This window comes from Coregonus lavaretus (genome assembly GCF_964263955.1).
Source record: "Coregonus lavaretus genome assembly, chromosome: 25".
NCBI lineage: Eukaryota > Metazoa > Chordata > Actinopteri > Salmoniformes > Salmonidae > Coregonus > Coregonus lavaretus.
The window spans coordinates 24613450-24636590 of NC_140012.1; the positions used below are offsets into that span (position 1 = coordinate 24613450).

At 42.9% G+C, this 23141-nt stretch overlaps 1 protein-coding gene across 1 annotated transcript in view; it reads left to right on the forward strand.

Annotated features, from left to right (window-relative positions):
* Positions 1 to 23141, forward strand: part of mrtfba (myocardin related transcription factor Ba) — a gene marked incomplete at its 5' end in the record, with an annotated part of 34947 nt that overhangs the window by 3224 nt on the left and 8582 nt on the right. The window contains 9 exons of the mRNA XM_084142291.1: positions 6728 to 6793; positions 6895 to 6950; positions 7048 to 7285; positions 7552 to 7718; positions 9095 to 9235; positions 9557 to 9804; positions 16898 to 18020; positions 18206 to 18364; positions 20637 to 20783. Coding sequence (XP_083998417.1) covers positions 6728 to 6793; positions 6895 to 6950; positions 7048 to 7285; positions 7552 to 7718; positions 9095 to 9235; positions 9557 to 9804; positions 16898 to 18020; positions 18206 to 18364; positions 20637 to 20783 — 2345 coding nt within the window. The remainder of the gene's footprint in view (positions 1 to 6727; positions 6794 to 6894; positions 6951 to 7047; positions 7286 to 7551; positions 7719 to 9094; positions 9236 to 9556; positions 9805 to 16897; positions 18021 to 18205; positions 18365 to 20636; positions 20784 to 23141) is intronic.

The window sequence follows — 23141 nt, forward strand, 5'->3', positions numbered from 1 at the left end:
TTCGACCAATTTATTTTCAAACGTGTTTTTTCCCATATATAGACACACCCTACCCTACAGTGCATTCGGAAAGTATTCAGACCCCTTCCCTTTTTCCACATTTTGTTACGTTACAGCCTTATTCTAAAATTGATTAAATAAAAAAATTCCTCATCAATCTACATACAATACCCCATAATGACAAAGCAAAGACAGGTTTTTTGAAATGTTTGCACATTTATTAAAAGTTAAAAACAGAAATACCTTATTTACATAAGTATTCAGACCCTTTGCTATGAGACTCGAAATTGAGCTCAGGTGCATCCTGTTTCCATCGATCATCCTTGAGATGTTTCTACAACTTGATTGGAATCCACCTGTGGTAAATTCAAATGATTGAACATGATTTGGAAAGGCACACACCTGTCTATATGAGGTTCCACAGTTGACAGTGCATGTTAGAGCAAAAACCAAGCCATGAGGTCGAAACAATTGTCCTTAGAGCTCCGAGACAGTATTGTGTCGAGGCACAGATCTGGGGAAGGGTACCAAAACATTTCTGCAGCATTGAAGGTCCCCAAGAACACAGTGGCCTCCATCATTCTTAAATGGAATAAGTTTGGAACCACCAAGACTCTTCGTAGAGCTGGCCGCCCAGCCAAACTGAGGGCCTTGGTCAGGGAGGTGACCAAGAACCCAATGGTCACTCTGACTGAGCTCCAGAGTTATTCTGTGGAGATGGGAGAACCTTCCAGAAGGACAACCATCTCTGCAGCACTCCACCAATCAGGCCTTTATGGTAGAGTGGCCAGATGGAAGCCACTCCTCAGTAAAAGGCACATGACAGCCCGCTTGGAGTTTGTCAAAGTTTTCTGGTCTGATGAAACCAAGATTGAACTCTTTGGCCTGAATGCCAAGCGTCACGTCTGGAGGAAACCTGGGACCATTCCTACGGTGAAGCATGGTGGTGGCAGCATCATGCTGTGGGAATGTTTTTCAGCGGCAGGGACTGGGAGACTACTCAGGATCAAGTACAAAGAGATCCTTGATGAAAACCTGCTCCAGAGTGCTCAGGACCTCACACTGGGGTGAAGGTTCACCTTCCATCAGGACAACGACCCTAAGCACACAGCCAAGACAACGCAGGAGTTGTTTCGAGACAAGTCTCTGAATGTCCTTGAGTGGCCCAGCCAGAGCCCGGACTTGAACTCGATCGAACATCTCTGGAGAGACCTGTAAATAGCTGTGCAGCGACGCTCCCCATCCAACCTGACAGAGCTTGAGAGGATCTGCAGAGAAGAATGGGAGAAACTACCCAAATACAGGTGTGCTAAGCTTGTAGCGTCATACCCAAGAAGACTCGAGGCTGTAATCGCTGCCAAAGGTGCTTCAACAAAGTACTGAGTAACGGGTCTGAATACTTATGTAAATGTATATATTTCCATTTATTAATTTTTTATAAATGTACAAGAATTTAAAAAAAAACCTGTTTTTGCTTTGTCATTATGGGGTGTGTAGATTGATGAGGAGAAAAAGCAATTGAATCCATTTTAGAATAAGGCTGTAGCGTAACAAAATGTGCAAAAAGTCAAGGGGTTTGAATACTTCACGAATGCACAGTATGTGCTTTAATGAAATTTAAATATACAGTGGCTTGGGAAAGTATTCAACCCCCTTGGCATTTTTCCTATTTTGTTGCCTTACAACCTGGAATTCAAATTGATTTTTGGGGGGGTTTGTATCATTTGATTTACACAACATGCCTACCACTTTGAAGATCCAAAATATTTTTTTGGGTGAAACAAACAAGAAATAAGACAAAAAAACTACTTTTCACCCCCCCCATTCTTCAAGGCAAAACTACTCCAGCTCCTTCAAGTTGGATGGGTTCCGCTGGTGTACAGCAATCTTTAAGTCATACCACATATTCTCAATTGGATTGAGGTCTGAGCTTTGACTAGGCCATTCCAATACATTTTAAATGTTTCCCCTTAAACCACTCGAGTGTTGCTTTAGCAGTATGCTTAGGGTCATTGTCCTGCTGGAAGGTGAACCTCCGTCCCAGTCTCAAATCTCTGGAAGACTGAAATAGGTTTCCCTCAAGAATTTCCCTGTATTTAGCGCCATCCATCATTCCTTCAATTCTGACCAGTTGAAGTCGGAAGTTTACATACACCTTAGCCAAATACATTTAAACTCAGTTTTTCACAATTCCTGACATTTAATCCTAGTAAAAATTACCTATCTTAGGTCAGTTAGGATCACCACTTTATTTTAAGAATGTGAAATGTCAGAATAATAGTAGAGATAATGATTTATTTCAGCTTTTATTTCTTTCATCACATTCCCAGTGGGTCAGAAGTTTACATGCACTCAATTTTTTATTTGGTAGCATTGCCTTTAAAAAATGTAACACCTGTGCACACTTAGATTGCGCATAGGTGGACTTTATTTAACTAAATATGTGACTTCTGAAGGTCATTTGTTGCACCAGATCTTATTTAGGGGCTTCATAGCAAAGGGGTGAATACATATTCACGCACCACTTTTCCGTTATTTATTTTTTAAGAAATCTTTGTAAACAAGGTATTTTTTTCACTTCCCCTATTTTGTGTATGTCCATTACATGAAATCCAAATAAAAATCCATTTAAATTACATGTTGTAATGCAACAAAATAGGAAAAATGCCAAGGTGGATGAATACTTTTGCAAGGCACTGTATGTAGTCTATTAAGCTTGTCTGAATCTTTGAACATACGGTGATTTAAATAATTAAGACACACAAATTACTCAAGAGTGAGCCAGAGATCAAGGTGACCTTATTCAGAATGAAAAAATCCCGTTCCAGACCCCCCTCCTCCGACTTCTGCTGGCCTTCGCAGATTCTGCCGTTATGCTCCTGAAGTTGCCAGTGATAGGCTAACCCAGGGGTCGGAAACCTTTTGTGTGCCAATTTATCTTACCATTTCTACCTATGTGCGTGCCAGTTATGATTTACATATGCACATTTCATTTCAGTTATTAAAAAAATTATTTCTCAAAATCATTGAAATGTGGTCAAAATTCTATTTAAATCTAAATATAGATTCAAATCTAAAATTAACTTCCATTGCCAACTATGTAAAAATAGCATATATAAAGCCAACAAATAAAAACATTACAGCCTGCAGGTAGAAAATATCCTATAAAACACATTGGCTAAGCATGACCTGTTTGCAAGGAACTTGAAACATTGTATCAACTATCAACTTGGTCCAGCCCGAAGCTTGCGCTAGCAAACTTACAACGTTGTATAAAATATTCTGGGCCCTCAGTTTCCCGCTGCAGTGTGCTCTGGACAGACACAGCTGTAGGCTATTTGCGCATTCCAAAATTATGGGCATTAGTTTGGCTATAACAGCCTCCACTCTTCTGGGAAGGCTTTCCACTAGATGTTGGAACATTGCTGCGGGGACTAGCTTCCATTCAGCCACAAGAGTATTAGTGAGGTCGGGCACTGATGTTGGGCGATTAGGCCTGGGTCGCAGTCAGTGTTCCAATTAATCCCAAAGGTGTTCGATGGGGTTAAGGTCAGGGCTCTGTGCAGGCCAGTCAAGTTCTTGCACACCAATCTCGACAAACCATTTCTGTATGGACCTTGCTTTGTGCACGGGGACATTGTCATGCTGAAACAGGAAAGGGCCTTCCCCCAACTGTTGGCACAAAGTTGGAAGCACAGAATCGTCTAGAATGTCATTGTATGCTGTAGCTTTAAGATTTCCCTTCACTGGAACTAAGTGGCCTAGCCCGAACCATGAAAAACAGCCACAGACCATTATTCCTCCTCCACCAAACTTTACAGTTGGCACTATGCACCCAGATTCATCCGTCGCACTGCCAGATGATGAAACGTGATTCATCACTCCAGAGAACACGTTTCCACTGCTCCAGAGAAAACTGAAATATATACATTTACATAAGTATTCAGACCATTTGCTCAGTACTTTGTTGAAGCACCTTTGGCAGCGATTACAGCCTCGAGTCTTCTTGGGTATGACGCTACAAGCTTGGCACACCTGTATTTGGGTAGTTTCTCCCATTCTTCTCTGCAGATCCTCTCAAGCTCTGTCAGGTTGGATGGGGAGCGTCGCTGCACAGCTATTTTCAGGTCTCTCCAGAGATGTTCGATCGGGTTCAGGTCCGGGCTCTGGCTGGGCCACTCAAGGACATTCAGAGGCTGTGTGCATATGGTCGTTGTCCTGCTGGAAGGTGAACCTTCGCCCCAGTCTGAAGTCCTGAGCGCTCTGGAGCAGGTTTTCATTAAGGATCTCTCTGTACTTTGCTCCGTTCATATTTCCGTCGATCCTGACTAGTCTCCCAGTCCCTGCCGCTGAAAAACATCTCCACAGCATGATGCTGCCATCACCATGCATCACCGTAGGGATGGTTCCTGGTTTCCTCCAGACGTGATGCTTGGCATTCAGGCCAAAGAGTTCAATCTTGGTTTCATCAGACCAGAGAATCTTGTTTCTCATGGTCTGAGAGGAAACTCCAAGCGGGCTGTCATGTGCCTTTTACTGAGGGGCTTCCATCTGACCACTCTACCCTAAAGGCCTGATTGGTGGAGTGCTGCAGAGATGGTTGTCCTTCTGGAAGGTTCTCCCATCTCCACAGAATAACTCTGGAGCTCTGTCAGAGTGACCATTGGGTTCCTGGTCACCTCCCTGACCAAGGCCCTTCTCCCCGATTGCTCAGTTTGGTTGGTCTTGGTGTTTCCAAAATTATTCTGTTTAAGAGTGATGCAGGCCACTGTGTTCTTGGAGACCTTCAATAATGCAGAAGTTTTTTGGTACCCTTCCCCAGATCTGTGCCTCTACACAATCCTGTCTTGGAGCTCTACTGATAACTCCTTTGACCTCATGGCTTGGTTTTTGCTCTGACATGCACTGTCAACTGTGGGACCTTATCTAGACAGGTTTGTGCCTTTCCATATCATGTCCAATCAATTGAATTTAGCACTGGTAGACTCCAAGTTGTATAAACATCTCAAGGATGATCAATGGAAACAGGATGCACCTGAGCTCAATTTCGAGTCTCATAGCAAAGGGTCTGAATACTTACGTAAATAAGGTTTCTGTTTTTAATTTTTAATCAATTAGCTAAAATTTCTTAAACCTGTTTTCGCTTTGTCATTAAGGGGTATTGTGTTTAGATTGATGAGAAAACCCCCAAATTAATCCATTTTAGAATAAAGCTGTAACGTAACAAAACGTGGAAAAAGTCAAGGGGTCTGAATACTTTCCGAATTCTCTGTATATATTTTGTGTATTTTTATATTGTATTATACAGGGCACATTTGGAAAAGAGACCTAGGTCTCAATGTCTTCCCTGTCAAAATAAAGGTTAAATATAAAAATACTGTCAAAACGATTTCTTTGAAGTTTTTCAATAGATGTTCTTATTTGTAGCTACTTTTTAAGTTAATACCTGCAGTCAACTTGTGCAGTAAGTTAGGAGTTTAAGCAGATTGCATTCTTCATTTCACCGCATTATTTTACATTATGAAGCTTACCTCAGAACAGTTGAGGCAGTCATGTGTTTGTTTGTAAATAGCACAACAGGAGAAAGCGAGTTGGTGAGTCCATAGCGTTCTATATCTATCGGCGAATCTCTGTTGTGCGGTGCACATGATGATGTTACACTTGTATGCAATTCACTACTAAATGTTGGCCATCAGATATCCTATAATGGCATTCTGCCAGAAGTCAAAGAGCTCTGGATGAATTATCTGTACTGCTGCCATTTCTTCCCTGTGCTTCCTATTAGTGCTTTTTTTCCCCATCTGTGCGGTGTACACACATGCTTTTCTGAAGGAAGAGAAGCACATCACAACTTTGTTCATTTGCACAATTTATCTCATTCACTTTCGCATGTAAATGTCCACACTCATTGAAAATGACATTCGGTAGCTATTAGCTATGCTTCTATGACTTTATGAGCTGGATTTGCCTGTCTTTTCAATTAGTTTATGTTCGTTTTCACTTGTTCGCATTTAGCTAACAGCGTCTATGTGATTTCGCTGTTTGTTTGTGCTAATTTTGTTAGCATTCTGGTAATAGAGGCCCAATGGGCTTTTCTTGTGTTTTTACCGCCCCCTTGTGTGCTATGCCGGTAATACCATAAATTCCAGGATGAGAGAAGGATGGTATGACAACATGAAAATCTAGATACCGCCCAAGCCTAGTAATCAATGTAGTCAAGTACATTTAGGCTATCTGATTTAGCTGTTTGAAATCATGTTTTTCTTGTTTAGCCATTTGAGATAAAATCACAATTCCCCCTGATTTCTGTTTCTGTACAATTTTCCAATGCTTTTGATTATTTAAATTAGTTTGTGCCGGATTTGATTAGCCTTGGCTGCAGCTGAAAGAACCAAAGAATGAAACAGTTTTAAGGAATTAAATTATTGTTCAGATAAGGGATTAAAGTGAAACCAACCAGGGCTTGTTAATGATTTGACGGACATTCCATTGGTCAGTGTTATGTTGTCACACTGCTGGTGGGAAAGGAAGTGAGTAGGGGTTGTGGTGGCCGTGGGAGGCCTTACTCCCGTGGTCTAACAGAGCCACATCCTCTTGTGAAACCTCAGATGCCTCAGTTACTCATGATGACTTCAGACCCTTAGATGCAGGCAGTTTCTGGTTGTGTTTACTGAAGTCTGCCTTTCTCGCTCCCTCGCTCTCTCTTTTTCTCTGTCTGTCTCAACAGTCCTTCAGCTGAGGCTACAGCAGAGACGTACCCGTGAGCAGCTGGTAGACCAGGGCATCATGCCTCGTGAGTATGGGCACTGCCACTTCATGTAGTCATAATTGAGTTATGTGTTAGAGTTAGAGGTGTCTGTTGAGAAGCTGAATAATGTGTTTGTCTCCATGCAGCTCTAAAGAGCCCAGCGGCATTCCATGAGCAGATACGCAGCCTGGAGAGAGCCAGGGTAAGAGCTCAGCCTTGCAAAAACATTCCCCAATATATTCTGTATTCTTGTATTGAAATTTCTTGAAAATGGCCTGTCCCCGCTTTCCCTTTCCCAGACGGAAAACTTCCTGAAACACAAGATCCGCAGCCGACCAGAGCGATCTGAGCTGGTCAGAATGCACATCCTCAAGGAGACTGGGGCAGAGCCCTCCCTGCAGGCCACCCAGATGAAGCTGAAGAGGGCCAGGCTGGCTGACGACCTGAATGAGAAGTTGGCCCAGCGCCCCGGCCCCATGGAACTGGTAGAAAAGAACATTCTGCCTGTAGAACCCAGCGTCAAGGAGGCCATCATTGGTAAGGCCTGGTAGAGCGAGATAGCGATCTGGCGCCGTATCAAGAGTCTGAGTGTAGGAGTGCTGAATTAGGATCAGTTTTGTTTTTTAGATCATAATAAATACGATTAGATGGACAGCCGGAACCTGATCCTAGATCAGCACTCCTACTCTGATACACTTGGTGAATACGGGCCTAAATCACCGAATTTTGAGGCCTGTTTGTTGACCTTTACCCCTTTCTAAACTTGATGTGATGTATTAAAGTTGACTGTGTTGGTCCCTCAGTAAACTACCCCAAAGCGCTGGACGCGTACAGATTTGAGGAGGACAGCGGGGAAGCCCTGTCTCCAGAGCAGCCGGCCAGCCACGAGTCCCAGGCCTCCGCACCCTCCCCTGGGGAACCTCGGGCCCTGGAGACCCCCTGCCCACCACCGCTGCCCACAATCACACAGGTAGGGATTAGGGAGATTCTTTATCCACTTTTTTTTAAAAACATTTTAGTCATTTAGCAGACACTCTTATCCAGAGCGAGTTACAGTTAGTGAGTGCATACATTATTATTTTTTCATACTGGCCCCCCGTGGGAATCGAACCCACAACCCTGGCGTTGCAAACACCACGCTCTACCAACTGAGCTACATCCCTGCCGGCCATTCCCTCCCCTACCCTGGACGACACTGGGCCAATTGTGCGCCACCCCATGGTCTCCCGGTCACGGCCGGCTACGACAGAGCCTGGATTTGAACCAGGATCTCTAGTGGCACAGCTAGCACTGCGATGCAGTGCCTTAGACCACTGCGCCACTCGGGAGACTGAATGTCCTTTTGAAGGACAGTAAATATGCTTCATCATACCTAGTGTTACAAAGGGAGGGTATATTACTGGAAACGTTCGGAGTTTACCAGTAAACTACCAGAATTTTGGTAGTCTTCAAGTTTTTGGGGGGAATTTTATAAGATTACATCTAGTGGCCTTTTTGGGTACTTCATATTATCACAGGTGTCTGTAATTATCTATGGTCCTCTGTGGTATTATCACATGTAAAATAATCAAATAAGATTATTTTAAAATAAACAATTTAATGACAAAGCTGTAAAACATTATCTTAAATATAAACCATCAACTTAGTGAATACAATTGATGTTTAATATGATGGTTTCAGCATTAAATATATTTTATATTTCTTTACAAATGTATTTATTTTACAATGTCAATATGTCTTTGTTTTAAACTGGTGGCAGTTGTGAAAAAAGTCAATAGTTGAAAGAGTTTCAGTTAATTTAAAATAATGCTATTGTTGATTTTAGATGCTTTTTTCATTACTCTTGAACCATATGGTCTATCCACTAGAGCAGTGTATCCCAACTCCAGTCCTCGGATACCCTCCAATAGTACACGTTTATTGTAGCCGCGGACAAGCACACCTGATTCAACTTGTCAACGAATCATCAAGCTCTCAATGAGTTGAATCAGGTGGGTTTGTCCGGGGATACAACAAAAATGTGTGCTGTTGAGGGTGCTTGAGGACTGGAGTTGGGAAACACTGGACTAGAAACTCATGGACAATATGGACACAGATATAAAAAAGGAATACTTATATGAATACATTTTTTAAAAAGTTATTCAAGTATAAATTAACATAGTAACTTTGGTAAATTACCGGTAGCTTTGCAACCCTAATCATACCTCTCATTCTTTGTCTACCCCTGAATGATTGTAACAATTAATAATTTAGGTAAATGTTCAGAGAAATTGAAATTATTAACATGAAACATAGGCTTACAGTTATTACTGAAATGTGTTCATCTGTCTTTTCTTTCTGTCCCAGCCCTTCCCTGTTGTCACCCAGGCAACGGCAGACTTCCTAAAAGCTCTCTCCACCAATGAGCTGCCAGTCAGTCACCCAGCACCCACATCTCAGCCAATCATCACTGTCGTTTCTTCAAAGCCAGGGCCCACCCTAGTGAAAGTAAGCAGACACATTGTTCTGTCTACTGTTTAGGGAAGTAGACTTTCTAAACATCAAACTTCACATTTGAAACAAAAGTTCAGTCTTTGAACTAGCATTGAATCCAAATCGCTGAATAAATAAAGGTGTTTAGAAAAAACGATATGTCTTTCTGTACTCAAATCTGGATTCAGTCATCTTCCAGTCATTGAAAAAAACAGTTATTGAGTCACTTCTAAACACAGATTGTCAGACCTGTCCCTGTTCATTCAAACAAGTCTGTAAGGCAGACTGACTGTAGTTTTCAATCATGTGCATTTCTCCTCCTCTGTCATCCCACAGCAGAGCCAGCCCAAGCAGCCGGGGGAGAGGAATCGCAGTAAGAAGGGCAAGGAGCCCAAGCCCCGGGTCAAGAAGTTAAAGTACCACCAGTATGTCCCCCCGGACCAGAAACAGGAGGCCAGCGAAGCCCCCATGGACTCATCCTACACCAAGATCCTTCACCAGCAGCAACTCTTCCTCCAGCTGCAGATCCTTAACCAACAACAGCAGCACTACAACTACCACACCATCCTCCCAGCACCTTTAAAGTAGGATATTACTGTCATATCAGGGCAAAGAAATATATAATAATCACTTCTAACACTCCTAGGGTCAAATCATAACTTCCACTTAAGTCCAATCTCCACTTTGTCAATGGGAGACTAAGTGAAAATGTGATTTAAATTGAAGTTAGGATTTGCCCCAGAGGCTCAACAGACTCTAAATTCTGAGATCCGACCTGGGACCCGAGCAGGTCCGGGTAGGCTTGGGCGATATACTGTTTAAACCGTTTCATTAGTCCATTGTTGACAGTCCCAAAATGTTTTGCATGTCAGCAATGAAGTTATCAAGATATACTGTATGTAACTTTCAAAATACAGAAATCATCCCCGTATGATGCATTTGCATCATATGATGCTGTGTTTTGCATCATATGGTGATGATGTCTGTATTTTGAAAGTTACATACAGTATCTTGAACTTGATTGCTGAGAAGCGAAAAATGTTGTGACTATGTCAACAATGGACTAATGAAACAAATACTAAAAGATAGTTTTTGGGTGGAATTTTCCTTTAAATTAAGTATAACTATAAGAAATCAGTGTCAAATAAATTATATCCAGCTCAGGGCTCCAGCTATGCATTTGGTTTGCTAAATTGCTAGCTAAGTGGCTAGATTTGAAGATTAAGCTTCTTGGTAACAGCGGAGACATTCAATCCCCTCCTGGATCAAGATCCCTGTTGCCTAAATTGTTTTGTGCATACATTTTTTGGAAATAGTTCACCTTGTGTGCACATTCGGTACAGAAACAATATGACTGTATGAAAATCTGGATACCGCCTCGACCCTAGGTCCGGGTCCTAAATTCAGACTTTTGTATCGGATCAGGGTCGGGTCTGATATAATTGCCACGGGTCTCGGGTATGTGCAATTAAAATTGATTTACCGACTGGAGCTGATTGGACCCGTCCTCTGTTTAATAATGTGTGTGAAGTGATGAGAACTGCGCAAGCTTGTTATTTGTGTCAGCCAATTGCAACTCAATAAAATGTATAGCTTATGTCCATTTGAAACTGTTTCCAGCTGCTCACTGAGGAGAGAGAGAAAGCGAGTGAAAGGAGCCTTGGCCTTGGCCAGTGGTTCCAAATTTTTTCAGTTACTCTACCACCAACTGAAGTACCCCTGAAGTACCCCCTCATGTGCATTTTACCAGTAAGCCTATGGTCTCATGAGTCCTGGTTGGGAACCACTGGCCTAGGCTACTGTTGATTGCGAAGATGGAGTTCTTTTTCATTTAAGTAAAATTTAAGTTAGATAAGAAGGAGTATAATGAAAAGAAGCCGACAACGGGGAATTTCCTCAGTGACAAGTTTTAATATTGTAGTGGACAAAGATGAGAAGAATGTTGCCGCGGCCAAATGGACTGTGTGCAACTCGCTATTCAGGTTTCATGTAATTTTCTAACTTTTATGTATTTATTTTTTGTATTCATCATTTGTTTGATCATTATTATTATTGTATATCATTATTATTGTCTGCCTATTTAAGATTCTAAACCAGTTGTTTATATATTAAATATTAATTTGATTTTTTTAAAGAATTTAGACCAGTTCTTTAAAAATGTTGGTGGCTAAATTAAATTGGAGCTGTCTTTTTTAATTTTGTGCTCCGTATTTAGTTTAAGATAAGTTTAAAGTAGGCCTGTTGTAAAATAAATAGCATTAGCCTATTGCTGTCATTTGTTGGGTAGGCCTACGGTAGGCACTCGCCTTTGTTGGTAATTGCTGCAATATAAGCCTGTTCAAAACTTTTGTGAAGCTTTAAACCAGTTCTTTAAATATGCAACAAGTGTTATGTTTCATTCTGTTGAGACATTTTCTTTGGCCAAAGTTCCAACTGTAATGTTGTTTGCCTCAATATAATATAATTACTGGTAGGCCTACTATAGGGCTACTCGTACTCACACCATGAAAATGAAAAACCAAAGAGGGCGAGATGCAAAATGTAATTTAATGCCGCAATATAAGAACCTGTTCGCATTTTCCCTATACATTTTCATGGCACCTGTCTGATTTGCGCCTGTCTCAGTGGACTAATCCATTGAGGAGGACGTGGGGGTGCCACGCTCCAAGAATAAGGGGAGTGTAGCTCACATGCACAAGGCACGTCTCTCTCCAAAATGCGCTCTCTCCCACCATTTTGTTTGAATTCATTGTTTCATAACTTCATTGTGTGCATTGTTTGCTGTGTCTATCAATTCCCCATTACATATATCGCCAGTAGTAGCCTACATTTACCGTTAATTCCCATAGTTTCTAATTTGCAATGTTTGGTTATGGTCATTTCTGTTAATACATTCAATATATTATTATTACAGTCGTTTACTGGTCTCATTGTTGGAGTGGACACGTTGTTTGCAGAATTTTGTCAATTTATTAATCGTCTTTTGTTTGAAACGCTCCTGTCAATGTTGAGTAAGGACACGCACCTGATTACGCATAGAAGTAGGACTAGTCTACCTGGCCTGCAAGCAAATGTAGGCCTATAAATGTGGCAATTTGGGGATGTCTGATTTAGTATTTCTGATTGTCTTAACTCACCACCACTAATGAGCTGTGGAGCTTCTCAAAGTAATTTTTTCTTCACCTCAAACTGCAAGTAAACAAAGTCTGTTTTTAGAATCAATTGAGAATGACAATAGTTCCTCAAAGTATTAAACAAATATTTCCAGCTCTCTCCCTTTTGATAACCACTCGGCATGAAAGGGGGAAAATGTAAAGCTCTGATCCATTGGAAACGTCATAAAATATAAAATACCTGATTTACTTCTTATCAAGTTTGTTGCAGACAGGCCATGCGTTGCCAATGTGATTTATAGGATATTTATTTTTATGAGGATATTTTCTACCTGCAGGCTGCAATGTTTTTATTTGTTGGCTTTATGTAGGCTATTTTTTACATATACTGAACAAAAATATAAACCCAACATGCAACAAATTTCAACGATTTTACTGAGTTACAGTTCCTATAAGGAAATCAGTCAATTTAAATAAATTCATTAGGCCCTAATCTATGGATTTCACATGACTGGGCAGGGGTGCAGCCTTGGGTGGGCCTGGGAGGGCATAGACCCACCCACTTGGAAGCCAGGCCCACCCACTGGGGAGCCAGGCCCAGCCAATCAGAATGAGTTTTTCCTCACAAAAGGGCTTTATTATAGACAGAAATACTCCTCAGTTTCATCAGCTGTCCGGGTGGCTGGTCTCAAACGACCCCACAGGTGAAGAAGCCGGATGTGGAGGTCCTGGGTCTGCGGTTGTGAGGCCGGTTTGATGTGCTGCCAAATTCTCTAAAACGAAGTTAGAGGCGACTTATGGTAGATAAATGAACATTAAATTATCTGGCAACAGCTCTGGTGGACATTCCTGCAGTCAGCATGCCAATTGCGCGCTCCCTCAACTTGGGACATCTGTGGTATTGTGTTGTGTGACAAAACTGCACATTTTTAGTGGCCTTTTATTGTCCCCAGCACAAGGTGCACCTATGTAATGATCATGCTGTTTAATCAGCTTCTTGATATGCCACCTGTCAGGTGGATGGATTATCTTGGCAAAGGAGAAATGCTCACTAACAGGGATGTAAACAAATGTGTGCACAACATTTGAGAGAAATATGCTTTTTGTGCGTATGGAACATTTCTGGGATCTTTTATTTCAGCTCATGAAACATGGGACCATCACCTTACATGTTACGTTTATATTTTTGTTGAGTATAGGCAGTGGCAATAAAAGTTACTTTTAGATTTGTATAATTTTCATTTAGATTTAGATAGAATGTAGATTACCACAGACAATGATTTTGAGATACAAGACTATTATAAATTAAATGAAACTGTTCCATGAAAATGTGCATATTAAAATCATAACTGGCACGCAGATCAGTAGAAATGGTAAGATAAATTGGTACTCCAAATGGAAAAGGTTGCCAACCGCTGGTGTAGCCTGTTCCCGGCAACTTCAGGAGTGTAAAGGTAGAATCTGCTAAGGCCAGCAGCAGTGGGAGGAAGAGGGTCAGGAAGAGGGTCAGGACATTTTAGTCATTTAGCAGACGCTCTTATCCAGAGCAACTTACAGTTAGTGAGTGCATACATTTTCATACTGGCACCCCCGTGGGAAACGAACCCACAACCCTGGCGTTGCAAGCGCCATGCTCTACCAACTGAGCTACAGGGCTACTTTTTTTTAGGGGGACAGCCCTACTTTTGTGAAGGTTTGGTGTGGTATGCTATTATTAGGCTTAGCTACTGCAGGCCTATGAAGGCAGTGCGCACCAGCGCTCCAACTGACTCCGACAGTTGAACTTGAGGTGAGGAAGAATGTTTTAGGCCTACCGGAGTTACTCCTTTAATCTAACAATATAATGCTTATCTCTATAGAAAATATTCAGATAGAACATTTACAAATTAGCCTCCTTCTGTACGCCTATATCTGTATAGCAGTAGTAGCCATCTGACAGGTAGCCTATAAAGAAATGCATGTCGGTGTCGGAAACATGGCGCCGGCATATCTCTATCTTTCTCTCCGTCTCTCCAGGGCTAGGCCTAAGCTTCCCTTCCTTTACAGTGAGGGAAAAAAGTATTTGATCCCCTGCTGATTTTGTACGTTTGCCCACTGACAAAGACATGATAAGTCTAGAATTTTAATGGTAGGTTTATTTGAACAGTGAGAGACAGAATAATAACAAACAAAAAATTATAAATTGATTTGCATTTTAATAAGGGAAAAAAGTATTAGACCCCTCTGCAAAACATGACTTAGTACTTGGTGGCAAAACCCTTCTTGGCAATCACAGAGGTCAGACGTTTCTTGTAGTTGGCCACCAGGTTTGCACACATCTCAGGAGGGATTTTGTCCCACTCCTCTTTGCAGATCTTCTCCAAGTCATTAAGGTTTCGAGGCTGACGTTTGGCAACTCGAACCTTCAGCTCCCTCCATTTTCAATGCCCTGGCTGAGAGAAGGAGGTTTTCACCCAAGATTTGACGGTACATGGCCCCGTCCATCGTCCCTTTTGATGCGGTGAAGTTGTCCTGTCCCCTTAGCTGAAAAACACCCCCAAAGCATAATGTTTCCACCTCCATGTTTGACGGTGGGGATGGTGTTCTTGGGGTCATAGGCAGCATTCCTCCTCCTCCAAACACGGCGAGTTGAGTTGATGCCAAAGACCTCGATTTTGGTCTCATCTGACCACAACACTTTCACCCAGTTCTCCTCTGAATCATTCAGATGTTCATTGGCAAACTTCAGACGGGCCTGTATATGTGCTTTCTTGAGCAGGGGGACCTTGCGGGTGCTGCAGGATTTCAGTCTTTCACAGCGTAGTGTGTTACCAATTGTTTTCTTGGTGACTATGGTCCCAGCTGCCTTGAGATCATTGACAAGATCCTCCCGTGTAGTTCTGGGCTGATTCCTCACCGTTCTCATGATCATTGCAACTCCACAAGGTGAGATCTTGCATGGAGCCCCAGGCCGAGGGAGATTTGACAGTTATTTTGTGTTTCTTCCATTTGCGAATAATCGCACCAACTGTTGTCACCTTCTCACCAAGCTGCTTGGCGATGGTCTTGTAGCCCATTCCAGCCTTGTGTAGGTCTACAATCTTGTCCCTGACATCCTTGGAGAGCTCTTTGGTCTTGGCCATGGTGGAGAGTTTGGAATCTGATTGATTGCTTCTGTGGACAGGTGTCTTTTTATACAGGTAACAAGCTGAGATTAGGAGCACTCCCTTTAAGAGTGTGTTCCTAATCTCAGCTCATTACCTGTATAAAAGACACCTGGGAGCCAGAAATCTTTCTGATTGAGAGGGGGTAAAATACTTATTTCCCTCATTAAAATGTAAATCAATTCATAACATTTTTGACATGCGTTTTTCTGGATTATTTTGTTGTTATTCTGTCTCTCACTGTTCAAATAAACCTACCATTAAAATTAGGCTGATAATTTCTTTGTCAGTGGGCAAACGTACAAAATCAGCAGGGGATCAAATACTTTTTTCCCTCACTGTATATATGTATTTTTTAAATGTTAATATCAAACAGTGGACGCCTAGGCCTGTATGCATGTAATGCCCTGATGTATTTAGCGCTGAACCCTGAGGTGGACAATTATTGTTTTAGGAAAGTAAAACCAATAAAACAATAGGCTATAAAGTTTTGAATATACTTCACATCGAAACGCAACTAATAGTTTTTTTGTAATTTCTTATAGGCAGTTAAGGACACTTAACTGTGGATTATTTGGCCAATATCACTTGTTTATTGATTGCGCTGCAGCACCCAGTTGGAGGTTTCTTTCTCCCTCTCGGATCTGAACGGATCTCTCGGATCCAAACCAGCACGGGTCTGTTTTTCCACAGGTCTGTTTTTCCACAGGTCTGTTTTTCCACAGGTCTGTTTTTCCACAGGTCTGTTTTTCCACAGGTCTGTTTTTCCACAGGTCTGTTTTTCCACAGGTCTGTTTTTCCATAGGTCTGTTTTTCCATGGGCCTTTTTGTGCCACGTGTCTGACTGTCCTCGTTTAAAAAAAATATATGTATTTATGCATATCGGTCGGGTGGGAAAGCCATGGATCCATTTTGGAAGACCTCTAATTTGCCCATTACTAGGTTAATAACCTCTGACGTAATGACGACATCTGTCTACCTGTTGTTCAAACAATGGTTTACAAGAGAACATTATGTTAGCTGGAAAGTACCTAAAAAGCAACCCAACTGTTGTTTCCAATGGCCTAAATGGCAAACGGACAATTAGCTAGTTTCCAATAACAAATCCTCTGTAATGATATGAATAACCTGCAGGATGCTGTTTTGGCCTTTTCTATAATTTCTGTGTTAGTGGGAGTTGATCCAGGGCCCATTAGAACTGTGTATTTCAGTTATTGTTGGAACTCTGCATTGTTCTATTGACTGACTGTACTAAGGTGCAGGGCAGAGGAAGCTCCTTAGTTCCTTTCATATTGCTAACACATTTCCCTTCTCCCGCTCTCTCCACCTCTTTCCCCCACATTTCCCCTCTCACTCCACCCTCTTTACTCTCCCTCCTTCCCCTTGTTTCTCTCTCCATTCACCTCCCTCTCCTCTTCCAGGCCTGTAGCTGAGGGTCAGAACAGCGGTGTGAGCGGCCTGCCAACCTCTATAGTGGTATCCCTGCCTCCCGCCCCCTCTGTCACTGTCCCTCATCCCACCCCTGTTCGTCCCAACAACAGCCTGTCCAACCGCAAGCCTGGCCACCTGCCTCCCAACCTGGAGGACATGAAGGTGGCCGAGTTGAAACTGGAGCTGAAATTGCGAAGCCTCCCTGTCTCAGGGACCAAGACTGAACTCATCGAGAGGCTGAAGCCCTACCAGGAGAGCCCCAGCACCCCGGCCCCTACCACAGTCCCAACCCCCGGCCCTAACACCCTCCCCTCCTCAGTTCCTGTAGAGGTAGGCTCATCCCCCGCACTTCTCCTACCTGCCCACCAGGTGGCACCAGAGAGCATGAGCGCCACACCCCCAGTGTCCCCAATCCCCACAGACCTCGCCACCTTCAGAGACGACAGCGTGATGCCAAGGGTATCCAAGCTCCTTTGCGACCCCCAGAGGGTGAGCCTCTGTCGGACAGGCGCGGGGATGTCCCCCCTTGGGCTGGATGTTGTCCCTGGTCGTGTCCCGGAGGAGAAGGACCGGCGGCTCCATGAAAAGGAACGTCAGATCGAGGAGCTGATGAGGAAGCTGGAGCAGGAGCAGAGGCTGGTGGAGGAGCTCAAGATGCAGCTGGATGTGGAGAAGAAGACCCAGCCTCTCCAGGGACCCTCCTCAGACACCGTCCCCATGATCCAGACCTCAAACGCGGTCAAAATGGGAGGCAGGGTCCTTCCTAACTGCTCAGCCATGGTTAACTCAACCCTGGCCCCCCAGACTCTCCCCACTGTGGTGAAGGTAGAAGATGTAATTTGTAACACCAGCACCCACCCCCATTCGGCCCCCAGCCTGCCCCAGTTCTTCTTCAGCCACCAGGGTGCAGTGTCCCAGGTTCTAGGCCAGTCTGTTTCCCAGACCCTACTCACGGCCCAGGATGGCTCTACTCAGATCCTCCTTCCTGTCCTCCAGGCTACGTTGTCAAATCAAGCCCCAGGTCTGATGCAGGCCTCCATCTCCCAGCTGCAGACCACCAAGATGGAGACAGCCTCCACTCAGCAGATAACTAATCACAACCACATTTTGCAGGTGAGTCAAGTCACGGTGCTCATACACTGATCTCTCACATAGATCGTCTTAAATCAGGTTACAGACCAGTTAACTAGGCCTAAGACCTCTAGACTTAGCAAGTGCTGTAATATTAGCAGGCTAGTTAATTGGTTTCGTTAAACTATGCTCCAGTATTTTAACCCCCTTCTGTGTCTGTTCTACAGACTGTTACAGTTTGTAACGTCCCTGGCTCTGGGATGGTGGAGAACCACACTAGGACCAACATGCCTCCCCAGTGTTTCCTGAGCAGCTCCCCAGATAACAGGCTCTCACCCCGGGAGGCTTCACCAAGCCACAACCTCTCCAATGGGCCTGTCAACAAGGTACGCTTTCTCTATTTATTATTAGGAAAACATCATCCTCTAACCTAAATGTGATGAAAAAATACATATTGTAAACCTATCTTTCCAGTTCCAGTTTTTTTTTTTTCTCTTTCAAATCCTTTCAAATCTTACATTGGGTATGCAGTGCCTTCGGAAAGTATTCAGACCCCTTGACCTTTTCCACATTTTGGTATGTTACAGCCTTATTCTAAAATCTTTTTTTTTTTAAACAAAGTCCTCAGCAGTCTACACACAATACCCAATAATGAAAAAGCAAAAACAGGTATTTAGAAATTTTTGCAAATGTATTAATAATTAAAAACAGAAATACCTATTTTTTTTTGGGGGGGGGGGGGGGTAGATCAGCTTAATATTGCAGATAGATTGTAACTTCCATCAATGTAATTGTCTGCATCACTTCCAATCCCCCATGTTTATTTATATATATATATATATATATATATATATATATATATATATATATATATATACACATATACACACACATACATATATACACACACATACATACACATATACACACACATACATACATACATATCCTTAAATTTTTTTATATATATATTCCCCTTTTACTTTCCAACCCCGCCACTCTTTCCCTACTTGGAGTAAACTAGTGAACAACAATGCTTAGGCCTCTACTTCCAGCTTATACTTACTATCTACATTTTATGGACACAGTCAATTTTACAATAATTACATTTTGTTTGTTCTTTCTCCTGAACTTCTTCTACTCTCAGCCTCTCCGATCATTTTCATGATGTCCATCCGGTTTGCTTCTATATGCCATATCTTTCTAACTGTGCTCCTTCACAATTAGAAAGATATGGCATAAGTACATAAGTATTCAGACCCTTTGCTATGAGAGTCGAAATTGAGCTCAGGTGCATCCTGTTTCCATTGATCATCCTTGAGATGTTTCTACAACTTGATTGGAGGCCACCAATGGTAAATTCAAATGATTGAACATGATTTGGAAAGGCACACACCTGTCTATATAAGGTTCCACAGTTGACAGTGCATGTCAGAGCAATAACCAAGCCATGAGGTCGAAGGAATTGTCCGTAGAGCTCCGAGACAGGATTGTGTCGAGGCACAGATCTGGGGAAGGGTACAAAACATTTCTGCAGCATTGAAGGTCCTCAAGAACACAGTGGCCTCCATCATTCTTAAATGGAATACGTTTGGAAACAACAAGACTCTTCCTAGAGCTGGCCTCCCGGCCAAACTGAGCAATCTGGGGAGAAGGGCCTTGGTCAGGGAGGTTACCAAAAACCCAATGGTCACTCTGACAGATCTTTAGAGTTCCTCTGTGGACATGGGAGAACCTTCCAGAAGGACAACCATCTCTGCAGCACTCCACCAATCAGGCCTTTATGGTAGAGTGGCCAGACGGAAGCCACACACCCTCTTGGAGTTTGCCGAAAAGGCACCTAAAGACTCTCAGACCATGAGAAACAAGATTTTCTGGTCTGATGAAACCAAGATTGAACTCTTTGGCCTGAATGCCAAGCGTCACATCTGGAGGAAACCTGCCACCATCCCTACGGTGAAGCATGGTGGTGGCAGCATGCTGTGGGGATGTTTTTCAGCGGCAGGGACTGGGAGACTGGTCTGGATGAAGGCAAAGATGAACGGAGCAAAGTACAGAGAGATCCTTGATGAAAACCTGATCCAGAGCGCTCCGGACCTCAGACTGGGGCCAAGGTTCACCTTCCAACAGGACAATGACCCTAAGCACATAACCAAGACAACGCAGGAGTGGCTTCAGGACAAGTCTCTGAATGTCCTTGAGTGGCCCAGCCAGAGCCCAGACTTGAACCCGATCGAACATCTCTGGAGAGACCTGAAAATAGCTGTGCAGCAACGCTCCCCATCCAACCTGACAGAACTTGTAGCGTCCCCAAGAAGACTTGATGCTGTAATCGCTGCCAAAGGTGTTTCAACAAAGTACTGAGTTAAAGGGTCAGAATACTTATGTAAATGTAATATATTTACGTTTTTTATTTTTAATAAATTAGCAAAAACTTGAAAAACCTGTTTTTGCTTAGTCATTATGGGGTATTGTGTGTAGATTGATGTGGGGGGGAATAAAAAATAAATAATCCATTTTAGAATAAGGCTGTAACATAACAAAATGTGGAAAACATCAAGGGGTCTGAATACTTTCCAAATGCACTGTATAAGTCTTTGTTACAGACAAGGTAGGTTGTGTTTGTTAAATATTTTCCTCTTCTCTCAATTCCTCCAGTCCCCCTCTCCATCTCCATCCCAGCCTGCCTTCATCCTCCACCCCTCCTCCCTCGTTACCCAGCCCCCCAAGACCAGGGAGCCCCCCCGCTATGAGGATGCACTTAAACAGACCCGCAACCTGCAGCAAGCCAACAACCTCACACAGGTGAACACTAGGGTTGAATGGCAATATCCATGATTTACCGCCCAAAACCACTCCCTTTTCCAGGGATAAATAACTGTGAGAAACCGGTAAATTATAATAAATTATTTATATGAACAGCATGACGTGAAATGGAACTGTTAAATTATATGCGATGTCTACATCTGGATTCTCTACGGCCTTCTCTCTGGTCAATGCATGATGAATCATCAAATCTTAGGGTGGGGACAGACCGCCCATCTCAGTATAGACCTATCATCTCATCATGGTAACTTTTTTAATTGTGACAGGTAGACCTTCATTTGCTGCAGCATATAGCCTATGCTACAGTTATATAAAGACAGAATGCCCATCTAATTGACACATCTCCATCTGGCTTTCGGGGGTCAACTAAATTTTTTATTGTAGCTGCAGAGTTTTAAAACACTCCTATATCGTTGCTTTTAGTCAGTGTACAAGCGAACACTCTCTCGAAGTCTTTCTCTCTCTACATCAACTCCATTTAAATTGCATCCAAAATAGATAATCCTGTTCAAGATTGATATATAGGCCTATATACAGTGGGGAGAACAAGTATTTGATACACTGCTGATTTAGCAGGTTTTCCTACTTACAAAGCATGTAGAGGTCTGTAATTTTTATCATAGGTACACTTCAACTGTGAGAGACGGAATCTAAAACAAAAATCCAGAAAATCACATTGTATGATTTTTAAGTAATTAATTTGCATTTTATTGCATGACATAAGTATTTGATACATCAGAAAAGCAGAACTTAATATTTGGTACAGAAACCTTTGTTTGCAATTACAGAGATCATACGTTTCCTGTAAGTCTTGACCAGGTTTGCACACACTGCAGCAGGGATTTTGGCCCACTCCTCCATACAGACCTTCTCCAGATCCTTCAGGTTTCGGGGCTGTCGCTGGGCAATATGGACTTTCAGCTCCCTCCAAAGATTTTCTATTGGGTTCAGATCTGGAGACTGGCTAGGCCACTCCAGGACCTTGAGATGCTTCTTACGGAGCCACTCCTTAGTTGCCCTGGCTGTGTGTTTCGGGTCGTTGTCATGCTGGAAGGCCCAGCCACGACCCATCTTCAATGCTCTTACTGAGGGAAGGAGGTTGTTGGCCAAGATCTCGCGATACATGGCCCCATCCATCCTCCCCTCAATGCGGTGCAGTCGTCCTGTCCCCTTTGCAGAAAAGCATCCCCAAAGAATTATGTTTTCACCTCCATGCTTCACGGTTGGGATGGTGTTCTTGGGGTTGTACTCATCCTTCTTCTTCCTCCAAACACGGCGAGTGGAGTTTAGACCAAAAAGCTATATTTTGGTCTCATCAGACCACATGACCTTCTCCCATTCCTCCTCTGGATCATCCAGATGGTCATTGGCAAACTTCAGACGGGCCTGGACATGCGCTGGCTTGAGCAGGGGGACCTTGCGTGTGCTGCAGGATTTTAATCCATGACGGCGTAGTGTGTTACTAATGGTTTTCTTTGAGACTGTGGTCCCAGCTCTCTTCAGGTCATTGACCAGGTCCTGCCGTGTAGTTCTGGGCTGATCCCTCACCTTCCTCATGATCATTGATGCCCCACGAGGTGAGATCTTGCATGGAGCCCCAGACCGAGGGTGATTGACCGCCATCTTGAACTTCTTCCATTTTCTAATAATTGCGCCAACAGTTGTTGCCTTCTCACCAAGCTGCTTGCCTATTGTCCTGTAGCCCATCCCAGCCTTGTGCAGGTCTACAATTTTATCCCTGATGTCCTTACACAGCTCTCTGGTCTTGGCCATTGTGGAGAGGTTGGAGTCTGTTTGATTGAGTGTGTGGACAGGTGTCTTTTATACAGGTAATGAGTTCAAACAGGGGCAGTTAATAAAGGTAATGAGTGGAGAACAGGAGGGCTTCTTAAAGAAAAACTAACAGGTCTGTGAGAGCCGGAATTCTTACTGGTTGGTAGGTGATCAAAGACTTACAGTGGGGGAAAAAAGTATTTAGTCAGCCACCAATTGTGCAAGTTCTCCCACTTAAAAAGATGAGAGAGGCCTGTAATTTTCATCATAGGTACACGTCAACTATGACAGACAAAATGAGAAAAAAAATCCAGAAAATCACATTGTAGGATTTTTAATGAATTTATTTGCAAATTATGGTGGAAAATAAGTATTTGGTCAATAACAAAAGTTTCTCAATACTTTGTTATATACCCTTTGTTGGCAATCACACAGGTCAAACGTTTTCTGTAAGTCTTCACAAGGTTTTCACACACTGTTGCTGGTATTTTGGCCCATTCCTCCATGCAGATCTCCTCTAGAGCAGTGATGTTTTGGGGCTGTCGCTGGGCAACACAGACTTTC